This window comes from Ranitomeya imitator, chromosome 2 (assembly GCF_032444005.1).
Source record: "Ranitomeya imitator isolate aRanImi1 chromosome 2, aRanImi1.pri, whole genome shotgun sequence".
Taxonomy (NCBI): domain Eukaryota; kingdom Metazoa; phylum Chordata; class Amphibia; order Anura; family Dendrobatidae; genus Ranitomeya; species Ranitomeya imitator.
Window position 1 is genome coordinate 791,353,043 of NC_091283.1, and position 17,577 is coordinate 791,370,619.

At 40.0% G+C, this 17,577-nt stretch overlaps 1 protein-coding gene across 2 annotated transcripts in view; it reads left to right on the forward strand.

The window, feature by feature from the left end:
* The window catches only part of STYK1 (serine/threonine/tyrosine kinase 1), a 54,360-nt gene that overhangs the window by 16,741 nt on the left and 20,042 nt on the right, over positions 1-17,577 (forward strand). Inside the window, exons 2-6 of one of the 2 annotated variants that reach the window (XM_069753648.1) lie at positions 7,862-7,960; positions 10,499-10,627; positions 12,925-13,167; positions 14,369-14,550; positions 17,134-17,217. In XM_069753648.1, the coding sequence (XP_069609749.1) occupies positions 7,888-7,960; positions 10,499-10,627; positions 12,925-13,167; positions 14,369-14,550; positions 17,134-17,217 (711 nt within the window). In that variant the 5' untranslated portion in view covers positions 7,862-7,887. The remainder of the gene's footprint in view (positions 1-7,861; positions 7,961-10,498; positions 10,628-12,924; positions 13,168-14,368; positions 14,551-17,133; positions 17,218-17,577) is intronic. The other variant, XM_069753649.1, reaches the window with a different exon arrangement.

The following is a 17,577-nucleotide window of genomic DNA, read 5'->3' on the forward strand; positions in this document are numbered from 1 at the left end:
GAGATCGCTACTGAGGTCGCTGTTGCGTCAAAAAACTTGTGACTCAGCAGCGATCTCGCTAGCGATCTCGCTATGTGTGACGGGGGCTTTACCATTTTAATCTATCAGCCACCTTTTATATCACCTGACTAAAATAGAGAAAAGACGTTTGAACCTGAAGGCTTAATAATTAGCAATTTATTAGCTTATTTTAACCAGAATATTAGTATTAAGCCTCATTCATTCTCACATACACAAAAAATGGCTGAAGTGTCATCAGTGTTCCGAAGTTGATCAGTGTTTGAAAGTCAGTGTGTCAGCTTTTACCATCAATCATTTTAATTTATGAAAAATAAATAGATAAATTACAAAGCTTCTCCTATCAATTGCAATTGTTAATCACGGACAGCACACGGGCTGCAAATTGTGTGATTTTGAAAAAAAACAGAGACCTGATCAGCTTTGTAGATTGAAAAACACATTTTTTTCATTGATGAAAACCATGGATAGAACATGTACGTTAAAAACGGACTAACCCAAATCCTCAGTATTGAATGAGAAAAAACAATTTTGAAGCCACAACATTTCATTTTAATTATGCCAGACTTATATTTTCACTAAGCCAGGAGGCATAGACTATTGTTCACATGAGTGTGAACGTTGAAACTTGATTTGATGTGTTTTTTTTTTTCGGTGGGTCAAGAGACATTGCTCATATGAGCCTAAACGTTGACTCTGGAATTGATTATTGTGTTGCCATCCCTGGACTACAGGAACGTAGGTCATTGAACAATTTATGTTTGCTAATATGTTGATTACCCCTTGTATAAATCCATGTAGCTTGTTGATCTGCAAACAGTGAATAAAAAACTATGCAGATTGATTAAATACTCAAACAATGAGATTTAATCTTATCTCACTGCTGGGTCGGTGGGTGCTCTCGTTCCTTGGCCCGGCTGTCTTTCTTAAGACGAGAGCACCCACTGACACTCGTGTCCCCACAACAATGTATTATAATATAAGAGGGTCATGAAACAGTGAGAAGTGCTCGTTTTGGACAGCGGACCAGTCACATGTAAATACCAAGAAGATGTTTAATAGCGTTATATATGATTGTCACAAATGTCATAAAGATCCCAGCATGAACAACTCTATGGAGGAGAGTTTGGAATAGAAGAGAGCAGGGGATTGGAGTTGAGCAGTAATTAAGTTTAATAAGGATGTAACATGTAATTAGTGTTTATTCAGTCTTCAACCATTTCTCATAATGTTGCAGTCCTGGAGTAGAAACAAGTGCTGTATTATTGTTTTGTTTTTCTAGATTATTAAATTAGAGTTTAAAGGGAACATGTCACCATGAAAATGCAGTCCTATCTACAGGAACAATGTTATGGAGCTGAGCAAGCTGAGCAGATTGATATATAGTTTAGTGAGAAAAGAGTCAATATGGCCTGTGTTTTAATCATTTAAAGGGGTTTTCCCACAAAGTACATTTCAATTAATAGATCTTGGAAGAAGAAAAGTGCCACAATTGGATGTATTAAATAAAATGTTCCTGTACTGAGATAATCTTATAAATGTGAACCTGCTCTTTACTGTGTAATGGCTGTGTCTGATCTTGCAGGAACATGATCTGATCATACCACAGCTTCAGGGGCAGGTAGGAAGCAAAAGAGTATACAGACATTACAGCACGGGATCACAGTTGATTCTTTTTGTGAAGTATAACAGTTCAATGCCTGTTTTTAAACAATGTTTTACCTCAAAGAAAGTATCATCTGTGATCGTATGCTGTAATGTATGTATACTTTCCATTGCTTCCTCCCCTGCCCAGGAGCTGTGCTATGATCAGATCATGTCCCTGCATGGTCAGACACAGCCATTACACAGTACACAGCAGGGGCACATTTATAAGATTATCTCAGCACAGGGACATTATTTTTAAACACATCCAATTGTGGAACTTATTATTATGCAAAGATCTATTAATTAAAATGCTGATTAAAATAAAATTTGTGTGTGGGAAAACCCCTTTAAACCTCTCTTCTTTTTGAGATTTTTGGTCTGGTGTGTGATCCTATCAGTGGGTGGTCCAATCAGTGACTGACAGTCATCTGGGTGTACACACTTGCTTTATATATATATATATATAATATGGAGAAAGCAGAGTCAAATATATACAAAGAAATGCCAAAAAATGTATCAAAGAACAAATAAATGACCAATCTAGATCATGTACAAATAATACTGATAAATACAAACAATTGCTACATGGGTTCCTTCATAGTGGATAAGTGATTAAATCCATGGTTGTTAAAAACGGCCAAAGAAATGGTCAGGATATCCTGAAAAATTGCAAACAGAAAAAGTGAGAATATATATATATATATATATATATATATATAAATGAAAATATCTCATTTCCCCAATATTGGGTGCATGTGCCTTTAAGTATATTAAACTAGCATAAAGTGCATGAATATTTTTCAAGACACAGTACCACCACTGTAGTCATCACTACATCACTCTGTGTGCATACCATTCCTAAACAAACATCATTTTAGAGAAGCAGGGAATAATTACCCATCTCCGTGATTTGTCCCACCTTGACCTCGGCCACGTACCCCGACGCGCGTTTTGCATTCAAATAGTATCGCTTCCTCATGCCCCCTGAGGAACCCATGTAACAATTCTTTGTATTTATCAAAATTATTTGTACATGATCTAGATTGGTCATTTATTTGTTCTTTAATAAAAAATTTGTATTTTTTGGTAGATTTTTTACTTTGCTTTCTCCATATTATGTATTGATCTGTGAGTCACCATTTACATGGGTACATGCTAGAATACTAACATGAACAGTGAGCAGAGAAAGTAACTGTCAGTAGTAGATGAGGTATGAGCAGTATATGTAGCTATAGGGCCTTTGTGCTGAGAAGGGAATAGCTCTGCCCAAGCGCAGACCATAGAAGTTTAGGCTATGGATACAGACAAATATGGCTGAGCTACACTGTGTCTACAGCTCCCATTCTTTTGTATGGAAGTCACTGAAACCGAGTAGCTCAGCCATGCTCTTCTGTTTCTGTAGCTCAAAATAGTGTGGTCAGCGGAGTTCAAAAACACGAGCAAAGTCATAAATAATAAATGTAAATAAGTATTCAGGGAACCCACTGAGTTATTTGATCAGATCAGAGAAATAAAATGTATAATTTGTGATATAATTTATGAGAGCTCATTGACGAAGACACCTGAACAGCTACATCGGGGGCGGTTGGTAGAAGAACTTTTCCTTTATTCCTTTATTGGCTTCCATACATTTAAATATGAGAAATGTATCACAGAAGGATAAAATGTAAAATAGCCAATCTGATTTCCATTGGATTAGCATACATAGATAACTATGACATTGCAACTAGTTAGATTGATTAACCTTGTAACATGGTGTAAACTGATCGGCTCCTGGACACGCTACCTACGCAGTGAATTAAACATAACCAGTGATGGAAGGACTTATTAGATTGTTGTCTGTTCTTGTCTACACGGTGACTTACATCTTGAATGGTCACATGGACACATGAGCTGTTTATAATGTAACACGAGCCCGGCTAGTCATTAGTCAGGAGTCCACACCTATACAGTCTTCTTAATTTATGGCTCCAAGTGAGATATCATTACACGTGGGCGAGGTCTTCTAACCGTAGTTATAATGTTACTTGTTACATTTCTTCTATTTTTAAAAAGCAGCTTTATTTTTTAAGCCCCTAAAGGGATTGTCCGAAACTAACAGTGAATTTCAACTACAGTATGTGTCTAACTATTTACATAAATAATCTAACCACTTTTCTAATGTACATCAACTAAAAATTTCCTATTGTTCCTTCTCTACTCTAACTTCCTGTTTTTTTCTCTTACTTCTGATAAAAGTTAATTTGGGTCTGCCAGCATGCACTGCGGACTCTCAGAATGGATGTCATCAGTGGTTTGGGGCTGCTGTCACTCCCACTACTTCATTTTCATCCTAAAGCAAAGTGTCATCAGGGGGCGGCACTGCAGTCACTGATCACAGCTTATTTCACCACCACCTTCTATAACGCCACTTCTGTCCCCACCGGCCCATATCTTCAGTCCCCACCGGCCCGTATCTTCAGTCCCCACCGGCCCGTATCTTCAGTCTCCACCGGCCTGTATCTTCAGTCTCCACCGGCCTGTATCTTCAGTCTCCACCGGCCCGTATCTTCAGTCCCCACCGGCCCGTATCTTCAGTCCCCACTGGCCTGTATCTTCAGTCCCCACCGGTCCGTATCTTCAGTCCCCACCGGCCCGTATCTTCAGTCCCCACCGGCCCGTATCTTCAGTCCCCACCGGCCCGTATCTTCAGTCCCCACCGGCCCGTATCTTCAGTCCCCACCGGCCCATATCTTCAGTCCCCACCGGCCCGTATCTTCAGACCCCACCGGCCCGTATCTTCAGTCCCCACCGGCCCGTATCTTCAGTCCCCACCGGCCCGTATCTTCAGTCCCCACCGGCCCGTATCTTCAGTCCCCACCGGCCCGTATCTTCAGTCCCCACCGGCCCGTATCTTCAGACCCCACCGGCCCGTATCTTCAGTCCCCACCGGCCCGTATCTTCAGTCCCCACCGGCCCGTATCTTCAGTCCACACTGTCACACTACTGTCCCAGTTACCTCGTTCACTGAAATGAGACGTCATTAAAGGGTGGTGATAGAAACAGGGAGAGTGACAGCAGCATTACCCCCTGATGACGAGTGGTTTCAATCACCATCGGGGCGGCGCTGTGGGGCAGCGCATCTGTCACACTGCTTTTATCACCATTCTTTGATGACGTCTTATTTGAGCGAGAGATGCAGTGGACACAGAAATAAATTTAGACATATAATATGAAATTCACTGTTAGTTTTGGACAAACCTTTTAACCCTTCTCCTCTGTAGCAAGTTTATGTTTTTATATTTATTTTTCCCTCCTCTTTTTCTAAGAGTCGTAACCTTTTCATTTTTTGGAATGACACCATTCAATTTACTATAGTAAGTACTAAAAACATTGGAAAAGAATCCAAATGCGAGGAAATGGTGAAAAAAATACAATTTTCTATTGTTTTTTTGAGGGGGTTATTTTTTATGGTGTTCATTATGTGTTAAAAATGACCTGGAAACATGGTTCTTTAGGGCAGTAATATGAGGATAATACCAAACTTACTCATTTTTTTATTTTATTAGTTTGTTTATTTTTAATGGGGAAATGTGGGAGATTCAGATCTTTATATACTGTATATTGTTGTTTTTTTTAAAAATGTAAAAACTTTTTTAAACCCCTAAAAGGGGTACTACTCGGACAAGCATCCTGTATCCCTGTTTCCGCCCAGTAAAATAACAGGACTTATACTCACCTCCGTTGCTGGTGACATCTAGCTGTGTCGGCAACAGCTCTCCCATTGTAACAAGCCATAGCTTACCTTGAGTCCAGACTGTACCTGGGGTTAAAGTGGCCTAGACTTGATTATACCCCAGTCTATCATGGCCTATGTCAATTTATACTCCAATTGTGGACTCCTATGAAACTCAGCCTGTGGTTGAGCTTTATAGAAGTACGGGCAGCACGGTGGCTCAGTGGATAGCACTGCAGCCTTGCAGCGCTGGGGTCCTGGGTTCTAATCCCCCAAGGACAACATCTGCAAAGAGTTTGTATGTTCTCTCCGTGTTTGCGTGGGTTTCCTCCGGGTTCTCCGGTTTCCTCCCACACTCCAAAGACATACTGATAGGGAATTTAGACAGTGATGATGATGTGTGCAAACTGTAAAGCGCTGCCGAATATGTTAGCGCTATATAAAAATAAAGATTGTTCTTATTACCTAAGATGGAGGCATTCAGCACGCCCCAAGCAACCTTAGTAATCCATTGATTGCATTGTGGGGATGGATGGGAACCGATGCACAACCGCTTCATTTAAATTTCACTGTCAGAGATAGACAATGGCATTTAAATGATTAACAGCAGTGATCAGAGCTCAGGCCCAGCCGCTGCCTTTAGACACAGATAATGGCTGTTTAATATAGCCTTAAATGGAATCCGTTAGCAGGTTTTTGCTCTGTAATCTGAAGACAGCATGACATGGAGGCTGAAACACAAAATTCAGGGATGTGTCACTTATCAAAGTGCGTACCTTTGTTTACTAACTGTGAAGGATTTAGCAGTAAGAAATTACACTAGTCCAGCAACGCCCCCTCCTGTTATAAGCACCTCACTGTCTATGAACTTTGTATATACACAGCCTGGTGTGGGCGGGGCTAGCTTGCTCAGCTCTGCTTCATTCTAAATCCAACAGCTCTGACTGTGTCAGAACTGCTGCACCCAGTAATCTAAGTGATACATTGTTGGATTCAGCTTCTCTTTACCTACATTATGCTATTCTCAGATGAGGTAGCAAAAACCTGCTGACAGATTCCCTTAAATCTACCGCATGTGGAAAGAGCTCAGCTCCTGAAGCCCAGCAAACATGTGAACTAAAGCCCTGGCAAACAAGTGATTGTGTGCTACGGGGTTAAATAGTATCTATAGCTTTAATTTTTATTTCATAAATCAATAGTACATAAAATATATTAAAAAGTTGCTTATTATAATATGAATTATATTAGAGAAATCTGTTTTGTTTTTCTTCTCCTGGGCTTATGTTTTACTCTTAACTCATGAGTAAAATCTGTAAAATGTGTGTTTAGTGAAGACAGATTGTCCCACGACTGAGATAGAAGGCGACGGTTGCTGCTCATAATGTTCTATGGAGACGAGAGGCAGAAGGAGGATGGAAAAGCTAGCCGCAGACACAGACATTCTGCTGCCGGTTCACCTAAAAAGACCATTAATACCCTGTAGATCATTGGGTCTGAGACCCCCACAATGTCTCAAAAAAATAATCTGTTCACCATCTAAGAACTAGAAGACGAATTGAAAAAGATGTTGATGGTGTGTTATGGCGTCAGATGGTGCATAACTGCATGTATTTGTCATACGAAATGCAACCTTTGCTCACACTGTGTTTGCATATGGTGCTGTGTACACAAGGTGCCTGCCTCACTATAGCAGCCATGCTTTGTGTGAGAACTACAGTAGTCACACATAAGTTTGAGTGTCTACAATTACAATATCCTGGAAGTATGCAATTTGCATATTTAGCCATTTATAGATTTACTTAGAATAAGGGTTGACTTAGAACATGATTTGGATAAGTATGCTAACCCGTAACAAAAAAGAAAAATAGCTTACTATAGTAGCTTTTACAGCTAGAAAAAAACAGTCTCACATTTAGGGAAAGCTCATATATTGTTCATTTTAAAAATATTCAAAAATGACATTACCAAATTCTAATTCCCCCACCGTTTGAATGATCATCGCAGCCTTTACCATGGATTTTTGGAATACTATTGTAAGAAGCATAGTCACACCGTTATTATTTAGCCAACACTAAATTGTCAAATTGCATTGGTTAAAAGTTTCATACAAAATTGTGGAAATAAAAATGTTTGCACTGTTATTTGTATCATTTAAAATTTTGGACAAGTGTACATCTAAAAAAAAATTATGTAAATTACAAATGTCTAATCGTTGGACTATATGCCAAATTGATCATAGAGACAGGCTGTTAAGTTAAATCTGCCACCAGACTCACCAGCTGGGACACCGCTCCCTGAAGCCCATATTAGAAGACCAAGTTGATGGCCCTATTGGAGATATTGCATTGGAGTCCACGAGCTTTAAGTTATACTACCGGAAATACATAATGAAGCAAATCTAATAATAGTCAAACAATGTTGTGTGTATCATAATGATTCTTTAACTGGTGCTAAATCTGTGCATTATGTTTTCCTATACAGACTGTGAGAAGTAACCCAAATATTTAATGATGGATGACCAACGTGTCCGACTACCTGCACGTACTCTCCTGGACTGCAGTAGCACTGACCGGCTCTGCGGTAAGTAGAACCAAGGTCATTTAGCGAATATTGAGTTTACATTGAACTCTATCTGATTTTCATAAAAAATCAGTATAGCAGCTATGTAGTGTTGAGCATCTTGCCTCTTACGGTAAATTTCCTGGCGGTGGACAGAAGAGCAGAAGCTTAGAAGCAGTAACAGTCATTCTGTGCCTTACTCTCTTATGGAGGTAATCTTACTGCTACAAAGATATATTATGGAATTTATCACCATGGAACGCTGTTAACCTGCAGATATAGGGCTATTTTGTAGGTTAATAGCATTACAAAGCTGTTTGATCGGCATTCAGAAAGTGCGGCTACCAGGAGAAAACAAACTTTATGTCTCCCAGGAGCCACTGACTTTCAGTTATAGAAGAGTGCCAGTGCTTCTACAGTCACTATTCAGTAAATAGTGAGTGGCAGCTCTCAGCACACCCCGGCACTTTAATATGACAGTTCACTCTGTACAAATGCTTACACTGATTGTCACTATGTTGTATAGAAAATGAAAAACCATCTTATTGTACTAACATTGAAGAAACACCTGTCTGTATCCTCAGGAGTGCCATTCTGATACTGCTGACCAACAGAAATGTCCAACGAAAAAAGAGAAAATAAATAGACACATCCAAATATTAACCCTTTCACGACATGCGCCGTACATGTACTGCGCATGCCGTGAATCCCCCTTTGATGTGGGCTCCGGCGGTGAGCCCGCATCAAAGTCGCGACATGTCAGCTGTTTTGTACAGCTGACATGTGCGTGCAATAGCGGTGGGTGAAATCGCTATTCACCCGCCGCTATTAATCTGTTAAATGCTGCTGTCAAACACAGACAGCGGCATTTAACTACCGCATCCGGCCGGGCGGCCGGAAATGACGTCATCGCCGACCCCTATCACATGATCGGGGGTCGGCGATGCATCAGGAAGGTAACCATAGAGGTCCTTGAGACCTCTATGGTTACTGATGCCGGCCTGCTGTGAGCGCCACCCTGTGGTCGGCGCTCACAGCACACCTGCATTTCAGCTACATAGCAGCGATCTGATGATCGCTGCTATGTAGCAGAGCCGATCAGGCTATGCCAGCTTCTAGCCTCCCATGGAGGCTATTGAAGCATGGCACAAGTAAAAAAAAAATGTTTTTAAAAATATGAAAAAAATATAAAAAATATAAAAGTTTAAATCACCCCCCTTTCGCCCCATCCTAAATAAAACAATAAAAAAATCAAACATACACATATTTGGTATCGCCGCGTTCAGAATCGCCCGATCTATCAATTAAAAAAAGCATTAACCTGATCGCTAAATGGCGTAGCGAGAAAAATATCCGAAACGCCAGAATTACGTTTTTTTGGTCGCCGTGACATTGCATTAAAATGCAATAACGGGCGATCAAAAGAACGTATCTGCGCAAAAATGGTATCATTAAAAACATCAGCTCGGCACGCAAAAAATAAGCCCTCACCCGATCCCAGATCACGAAAAATGGAGACGCTACGGGTATCGGAAAATGGCACTTTTTTTTTTTTTTAAGCAAAGTTTCGAATTTTTTTTCACCACTTGGATAAAAAATAACCTAGTCATGTTTGGTGTCTATGAACTCGTAATGACCTAGAGAATCATAATGTCAGGTTAGTTTTAGCATTTTGTGAACCTAGCAAAAAAGCCAAACAAAAAACAAGTGTGGGATTGCACTTTTTTTGCAATTTCACCGCACTTGGAATTTTTTTCCCGTTTTCTAGTAAAAGACATGGTAAAACTAATGGTGTCTTTCAAAAGTATAACTTGTCCCGCAAAAAATAAGCCTTCACATGACCATATTGACGGAAAAATAAAAAAGTTATGGCTCAGGGAAGGAGGAGAGTGAAAAACGAAAACGCAAAAATGAAAAAGGGCCGCGACTTGAAGACTTCAGACTTTATGCACAGAATTAAAAATCCCCATGGAAATGGTGCGGCAACAGAGACCGCTCTGCTGCGTTTCTGGTGCCCATTGCTCCCTTAGTGATAGAGCACCTCTGTTACCTCATCAGTCCAATGTGAAGTTTTAATTCTATGCTTCTTTAATAATGTCTGAAGATTTTTTTTTATATTTGAATGTGCCTATCCATTTTTTTGTTGAGTGACGCTGTGTATTGATTGGTGACTGTAGCCATTCCGTGCACACTTCTGTGTGGCTCCCAGGAAGAGTAAAGTTTTTTTTTCCCAGTAGCCGTGCTTTCAGTACAGGGGCCGGACTGCTTTGTAATGCGATTAAACTGCAGAAATATCCTTTATTTGCAGGTTAATAGTGTTTGGGAACATGACAGGTTCCCTTTAAAGATGGGAATTCACCTTTCGGAGATATTTGATTGAAATTGGCCGGTTACATTTTCTTGATCGATACTTGATCAATAAAACACTAATTTAAAGATGATACTTAAGACAAATTAGCCAAGTGGCTAAACTGTCAGCAAGTACTGATTGATACTAGGCACTCGAGAATACACTTGTGCAAAATGAATTCCATTTTATTGCTCATTTTTCTTTTACAGAGGTTCGGACGTATCAGTATGAGGTGATTGTGATCCCTGTCCTCCTCGTAGGAGTTACTCTAATTCTAGTTGCCATTATTCTTTGGCTACGATTTCGAGGATTAAAATCAAGCAAAAAAAGAGCAAAAGGTAAATGTAAAGCTTAGAAAATTAAATAAACATGTGGCAAAAGAATGTCCAAATATCTGTCATATATTATTATCCTCGCAGTCTGATGTTTTAAGTGCTGTGTCCCTTTAACTGCTGTCATTTTTTTCACCTTCAAGAACAAATTTTGATTTTGGAATTTAACTCTTTGGGGACTTGTTCCAATAATGACATTTGTTGGCAGGCAGAATTGACATAATTTGTCGTAGCTGTGTGGCACTTTTTTGAATGGTGAGCCCCTTATTTGGCTGGGACCCTTGATGGTTCTATACACTGGCGGACACAGCCCCTGTGTAAAAAATTATATATGGGCCCTTTATAGTCCTAAAGCTCACCGTAATGCACAATTCCACCTGCTTTGGAGTTGGTAGTGTCCACCTTACCGCATGGGCCCCTGAGGTTGCACCAATTATCAATCAAACCCCTGATTTGATGCACTATATTACACTGATCATAACACTATTGACTAAGACTTTATAGGTTCAACAGAACCTGACCGTCCAATCTACATCTTCTAAATCATGGATCATTTACTTATTGGACTTCCAATTATTTAGTTTTCGAAGGAAGACATTTTTTTAAAGGGCTTCAAGAAAATAAAAGAAGTGATACTCACCCAGTTATCCTCATCGATTCCCAGCAGTTCCTGTTCCAAAGCTTAGCTGTCCCCCACAGGTCTCTCCTGGTGACCCTCTTCAGCCAGAACACAGCTTAGCATGGATTTCTGGCTCTACAGTCAGTCTGTATCAGCCGTGACACCGCACGGCGCTGTTTTCGTTAACAGATAGCCCCCTACATCAATTCACTGCCACATAGATTGGGGGGATGTCTCCGCCTGTGCACTAATTTAACTTTAGGTTCTTCAATATGTAAGACCCTATTTTTCTATTTAAGAACCCACAACAGAGTCTTAAATAGTAATAATAAAAAGATAAGACACCTCATTTCTCTACGTTGCCACACGAGATTCTCCTGAAGTTTCCCCGTGTACTCGGGATTTTTTCGTGTATGATTTCCAGGTGCTTTCCTCTGGTTACAAGCACTTATTTGATGCATTTGCACCACTCCACTTCCTTTGATGTAGGGCAATCTGTAACATTTTCAGAATTGAAGTACAGATGTCACCTGTGCTCTGTGTGGAGCCAATATCGTAGGTAATAATGTATCCACCTCAGAGAAATAATAGCTTATTTAAAATAATAGTCAATGCAATCCAAACATCAATATATTGTAAAAGAGTTGTATATTCCTCCCCTAGTGCAACAAAAAAACAAGTGGAAACCACTCAATTAGTACCAATCACCAGAACCATGGAACGATGTAAGGCTGGTTTCACACTTGCGTCCGGCAGGGCCGCGGACAGCAGCCTTCTTCCTCTGCTAAGCCCCGCCCACTGCCACACCTCTTCCTTCAGCTCCGCCTATCTCTAACATTGGGTACGCAGGCCGTGCGGATGTATGCGGATGCCTCCGCATGCGTCGTTTGGACTATATGAATATGTTGCATTTTGTTGCAGTCGGCACAGCATCAAAACCACTCTTTGCACAAGTTAATAGATGAATGCCCTAATGAATGATCCCCCCTATAAACTCAGAATGCGCTAAAATGGTACTGAGGGTATTGGTAGATGCATTCCTTTTGTTATCCAGAGCTGTTATCTTATTACATTTAATACTGCAGCAAGACAGACATAAATAACAAATTAAAAACGTGACTTTTTTTTTTAAATACAATTTTAATTTTAGGAAAATGTGTTAAAAAGGACAATTAAAGGGAACCTGTTAAGTTTTTTTTCCTATATGATCTAAGAGCAGTATGATGTAGGTGCAGAGACACAGATTCCAGTGATGTAACACTTAGCTTATGGAGTGCAGCAGTTGTTTTACAATCACTGCTTTCTCTGCTGCAGATCTAGCAGTGCTCTGAATGTTGAGCTCTGTATAACCCCGCCCCCAACACCGATTGACATCTTTCCATGTACACTGTACATTGATAGAAATCAGTGGTGGGGCATGGTCACACAGAAAAGATGACTAGGAAGCTGGAGACACCTAATCCTGTAGTGATAATCTCCTGCTGATAAAACATTGATTTTATTGAAACAACACACAGCCTAGTAAATGACACATTAATGGAATCAGGATTTCAGCTCCTACAAAATGCTGCTCTTGGATTATACAACAAAAAGCTGCTGACAGTTCCCTATAATGAGTCATCTGGCTTTATATACATGGCAGTAATTGTATTCTTACAGTTCCTGGTGTTATGTTTATTTTCAGCAGAGTATTACTTCCAGGAGAGCCACAGGAAAGTGAATTCAGTGATCAATTTAGAAGATCTATCACTGGACTCTGTCCTGAGGACACGAGATCCCAGCCTTTTAACACTAGAGATCCCATGTGAGAGGATCAGTAAACCCTTAAAGTTGATGGGTGAAGGAAGGTTTGGTCCAATCTACAGGACGGTTTTAAAAGATACCGATGGAAGGAAAGACAGGGATATTGTTGTCAAGCAACTGAAAGGTATGTATTTGTATAATGAGTGTATAATGTATGCGTATGTATATATGGCGGGTGGAGGAGGGAGCAGCCGGGTCAGAGGTTGAAGAGGGAATGATAAATGCAGGGACAAGAGACTTCCTATTTCTACATAGAGCAGAAAAAAAGGGAATAATTTACAGTGTAGAAAGGCAAAAAGAGCAATTGTAAGTACACAGTGCTATATAATATGATGACTACAATATATTCAAAGGATAAAAACTTTGATGGGAGGAGGAGTGCTTCATGAGGAAAAAATGTGTAATTGTTATTCAGATCCAGCAGGACAGATGCCAGCTACACTATATTACCGATTAATCACATGGAGTCCAGCACTGCTGCTGACACCTTTTCCATCTCTCTTCTCCCTTTTTGAATGAATCCAGTGTTTTAGAGTTTTGTCTTCCTATCTTTTTTTGCTGATGTTCTCAAGATCTTCAATCACTTTAAAATGGCTGCTTTATTCCCTGCCTCGGCTTTTATCCAGGCTATGATCATTTTCTCTCATAATTGGCTGTGCTATACCATGTGATAAGATAACTGCAAGTCATTATGGGGAAACCTGTGCAGTCACGCCTAGGGTCAAATGAGCCTTTTGTGGCTGATGCAAACACAGACCTGCAAATCTCATACAATTTGACACAAATTCAAAGCGAATTGATTTACTCGTCTATGCTGTCTATACACATGGCTTACAAAACTGAAGCTCCAACCCTTATTATAATATATTCATGAACTAATCAATAACAAACATTTTTACATTAATATTTTTGTGATTTTACCACTATAATGTAACAATTAAGTAAATATAATGTAAGGTAAATAACCTCTTGAAAATGAAAAAAATCCTTATTTTGTATAGTACATATGTATTTTATCCTTTTTTGTCACCACTTTTTCCTTACAGCTTGTAAGCTCTTGGGTACAAAACCCTCACTTATCTTGATGAATTGTTAATTAGTTTATTATTCTTTAATATCAGATTGTTCATGTACTATCTAAATTATAAAGTGCTGTGGAATATATTTGCACAATATCGATAAGAATTATAATTATTATATTATTATTTTTATATGATATTATAATAAGATATTTATAATCTAACTCATAACACTATTTTAATAGTTATATCTTTTTGGCATTTATTTTATATTTTTATTTCCTTCTTCCAACTTCTCTTCTGAAGGAACGGCCGAGCCCTGTGAGGTCCGTGCTTTCCTGCAGAGGGCAGCATTTCAAGCATGGTTGGGCACTCACTCTAATTTGGTGGAAATTTTGGGGTGCTGCACTGAAACAAAGCCATTTTGCACGGTGTCGGAGTGCGTAGAGCCGGGGTCGCTCTTAAAGTTTCTCTGGGACTGTCGCAGAGTAAGTACAAGCAAAGTGTGCACAGAACATCCTATTACCACTGGCATTTACATTTAACACATCTCTGTGTGTGTAGTACTTTAATAATATGTTCTGAGCATAATTTTATAATCTGACTGTTTAATGTTGCTTACTGTTGAATTTAAAGCAGATCTCTTGCCACATTTCACAATACAAAATGCATACATTATTAAAGGGAATCTGTCACCAGGTTTTTGCTACCTCATCTGAGAGCACCATAATGTAGGAAAAGAGACCCAGATTCCAGTGATGTATCACGTAGTTTACCGGGTGCAGCAGTTGTAACACAATCCGTGTTTTTAGATGCAGCATGTAGCAGAGCTGAGAAAGCTAACCCCGCCCACACCAGACCACCTATGTATATTGTTTATTGACATTGAGCTGCTCATCATGTGAGGGGATGTGGTCGAACCAGAGCTCACGCGCTACTGTAGTCCAGCATTGATTATCTTCTAGTGATAAAACCTTCATTGTAAGTAAACAGCACACAGCCTAATAAGTGACACAGCTGAAATCTGTGTTTCAGCCCCTATCTAATGCGGTCTTCAGATTACATAGCAAAATCCTCCTGACAGATTTCCTTTTAATAAATCTTTTAGGCCTGATGGTTAACTAACTTTGGAAATTTATTTCAAAAGAACAAAAGAATGACTGAATATTCCTTTTTGAAAGTTGCATTTCCATCTGTGCCCATCTAGCCTGATTGACATCTCCCCAGTGGCCCTCCTCCCCGCTGCTGCTAATGTAATAGTATGCAGGTACTGAGTATGTCACCACGGAACAGACAGACCAACAGTTGAGGGGTTTATTAACAGGAATCAGGTTCTCCTCGCAAGGAGGAAGCAAAGGAAAATAACTGGCAATAAAACAGTGCAAAAATATGGGAGTCAAACAGTGTAACAGAAGTAAGCAAGATTTCTTTAGAAAAGAACACTTATCAGTCTGATGAGGACTTGCTTGAAGGGTCATCTTCTCCAACGTAGGCGGCGAGAAACAGCGGCACTTGTCGGCCCTTCTGTTGTCCGTGGGCTGAGTAGTCTCTAGGAGCACGCTGCCTGGGGTTTCGGGAGTTAATGTGATATGCACAGGCTCTGAGTCTTCAGCTTTTACAGCACAGCCTATCCCGGGAAAACGATGTTCAGTCTATTAATAAGTCTCTCACTAGGAATCAAGGGCTCTGCACTATTAAGTTTCTCACCAGGAATCAGGGGCTCTGCACTGCTAAGTCTCTCACCAGGAATCACAGTCTCTGTACTGATACCGCGGGTACCAGGGGGTCGCAGTCTCTGCACCGGCCAATGTCTCTACACGGGTCTCAAAGCGCCGCTCTCCAGTCACAGCAGAGTCCGCTTTCATGTACTTACAAGATGCAGTCTTTCTGGGCAATCTTCCTGTATTTGTCCTCTGACCGAGAGCTCTCTCTCTCTCCCGGAGCCCAGCTGCACCCTGCTCTGACCGCTGCTCACGCTGCTCTGTTCCTTGCGCGCAAGCATTCCCCGCTCTCTGCCTGGCTTCCTTCCTGTCCCAGTCGCTAAGTCTGCCCTCTGGGGAACCAGTAGCACAGCTCGATGGTTCCAGGCACAGAGCCGAGAAGGTAACCCACCACTCTTCTTGTGCTTCACCTCCTTACACTAACATCTCTCACTGCTCAGCACAAGTTGCAGCCGTCACTCAGTCTAGGTGGGTTAAGACTGAATGCACTAGGAATCAAGTGCTCTCTCTTTATAGCTGGACAGATAACTTGCTCATTATAACATCAGGATTATACAGTCATTCTTACATAGATTTACATGATAAGTACACCAGGCTCATCAGTTCTAAGAGATCTATTTAATATTATATACAGTTTGCATTGGGAAAACTAGGACAAATCTGCTTTAATTTAATAGATCTCTAGACACAGAATATCTTTCGTGGAATATAAAATCTTACTGAAACATCTGTGGAGACACCCAAGCCTTTCTGCTTTTTATGTCTATATTATTCAATTCTGCAATAAAGAAAATAATATATTATTATTTATTCAGGTGCCAGGTTTGCCAACTTGTGTTGGTTTTCTAGGTTTGCTCCATTTTATATACACTATAAAGACATGTAGCAATAAAGACGAACTTAATATGGAATCGATGGAGTCAAAGTAAATATAGTTCTTGTTTTACACAAGAATAAAGTTTTTATTATAATCAAGGATCCTTGTACCGTGCCCCATGTCGTGCCGCAAAACCGGTGTTTTTTGTGTGATATCACTGTATGTGATCAGATATAAAACAGGATACGTTTTTTTTCCATCTTTCACAGCAGGTTTATTAGATTAATTTAAAAAAGTGAAACTATTTACCTCCTTATCAGAGAACAGCATCAGCACATATTTACCCCGCAGCGAAACCCTTGCAGAAGTCTTCAGAGTGCAAAAAAATATCAACAGAATAACCGGATGTACAAGGAAGCTCGTCATTAGTGGGAAATACCCTTCTATACGCAGTTCACAATGTTATACTTGTATACTTCTGTCTTGGTGCGGCGTCTTCTATTAATTACACAAATGTATAATTTAATTACCAGGATTTCGTGCCAATGGATGGAATAGTTTACGACATCACCGAGTGCCAAATTTACACAATAGCCCTACAGACCCTGACAGCTCTGGTATGTTTGGGATGTTCAGAAATGTTTTTCTTTTAATGTGTCTGCATGACGTATTGTAAATTATCCACCATCAAATGAGGCTTTGTTCACACTGATATTATGGCTGTCATTTATAGGGTCAATAACTAATATGCCGGATCCCACTGACTTATGTAAGAATCTAGACTGGTGCATTAGATGACGCTATACCATAGGAACCTCATGCAAAGAAACCTAAATGCCAGTGTCACCAAAGTCTAAACTTGATGACTTTCATATAAAATTGTATTTCTCTCCATAGCAAATTATTATGAGCTTCCAATTAGCACTTGAGGCCACTATCTCCATATGGCTAATTTAAATGGCTCCCAACTGTCCACA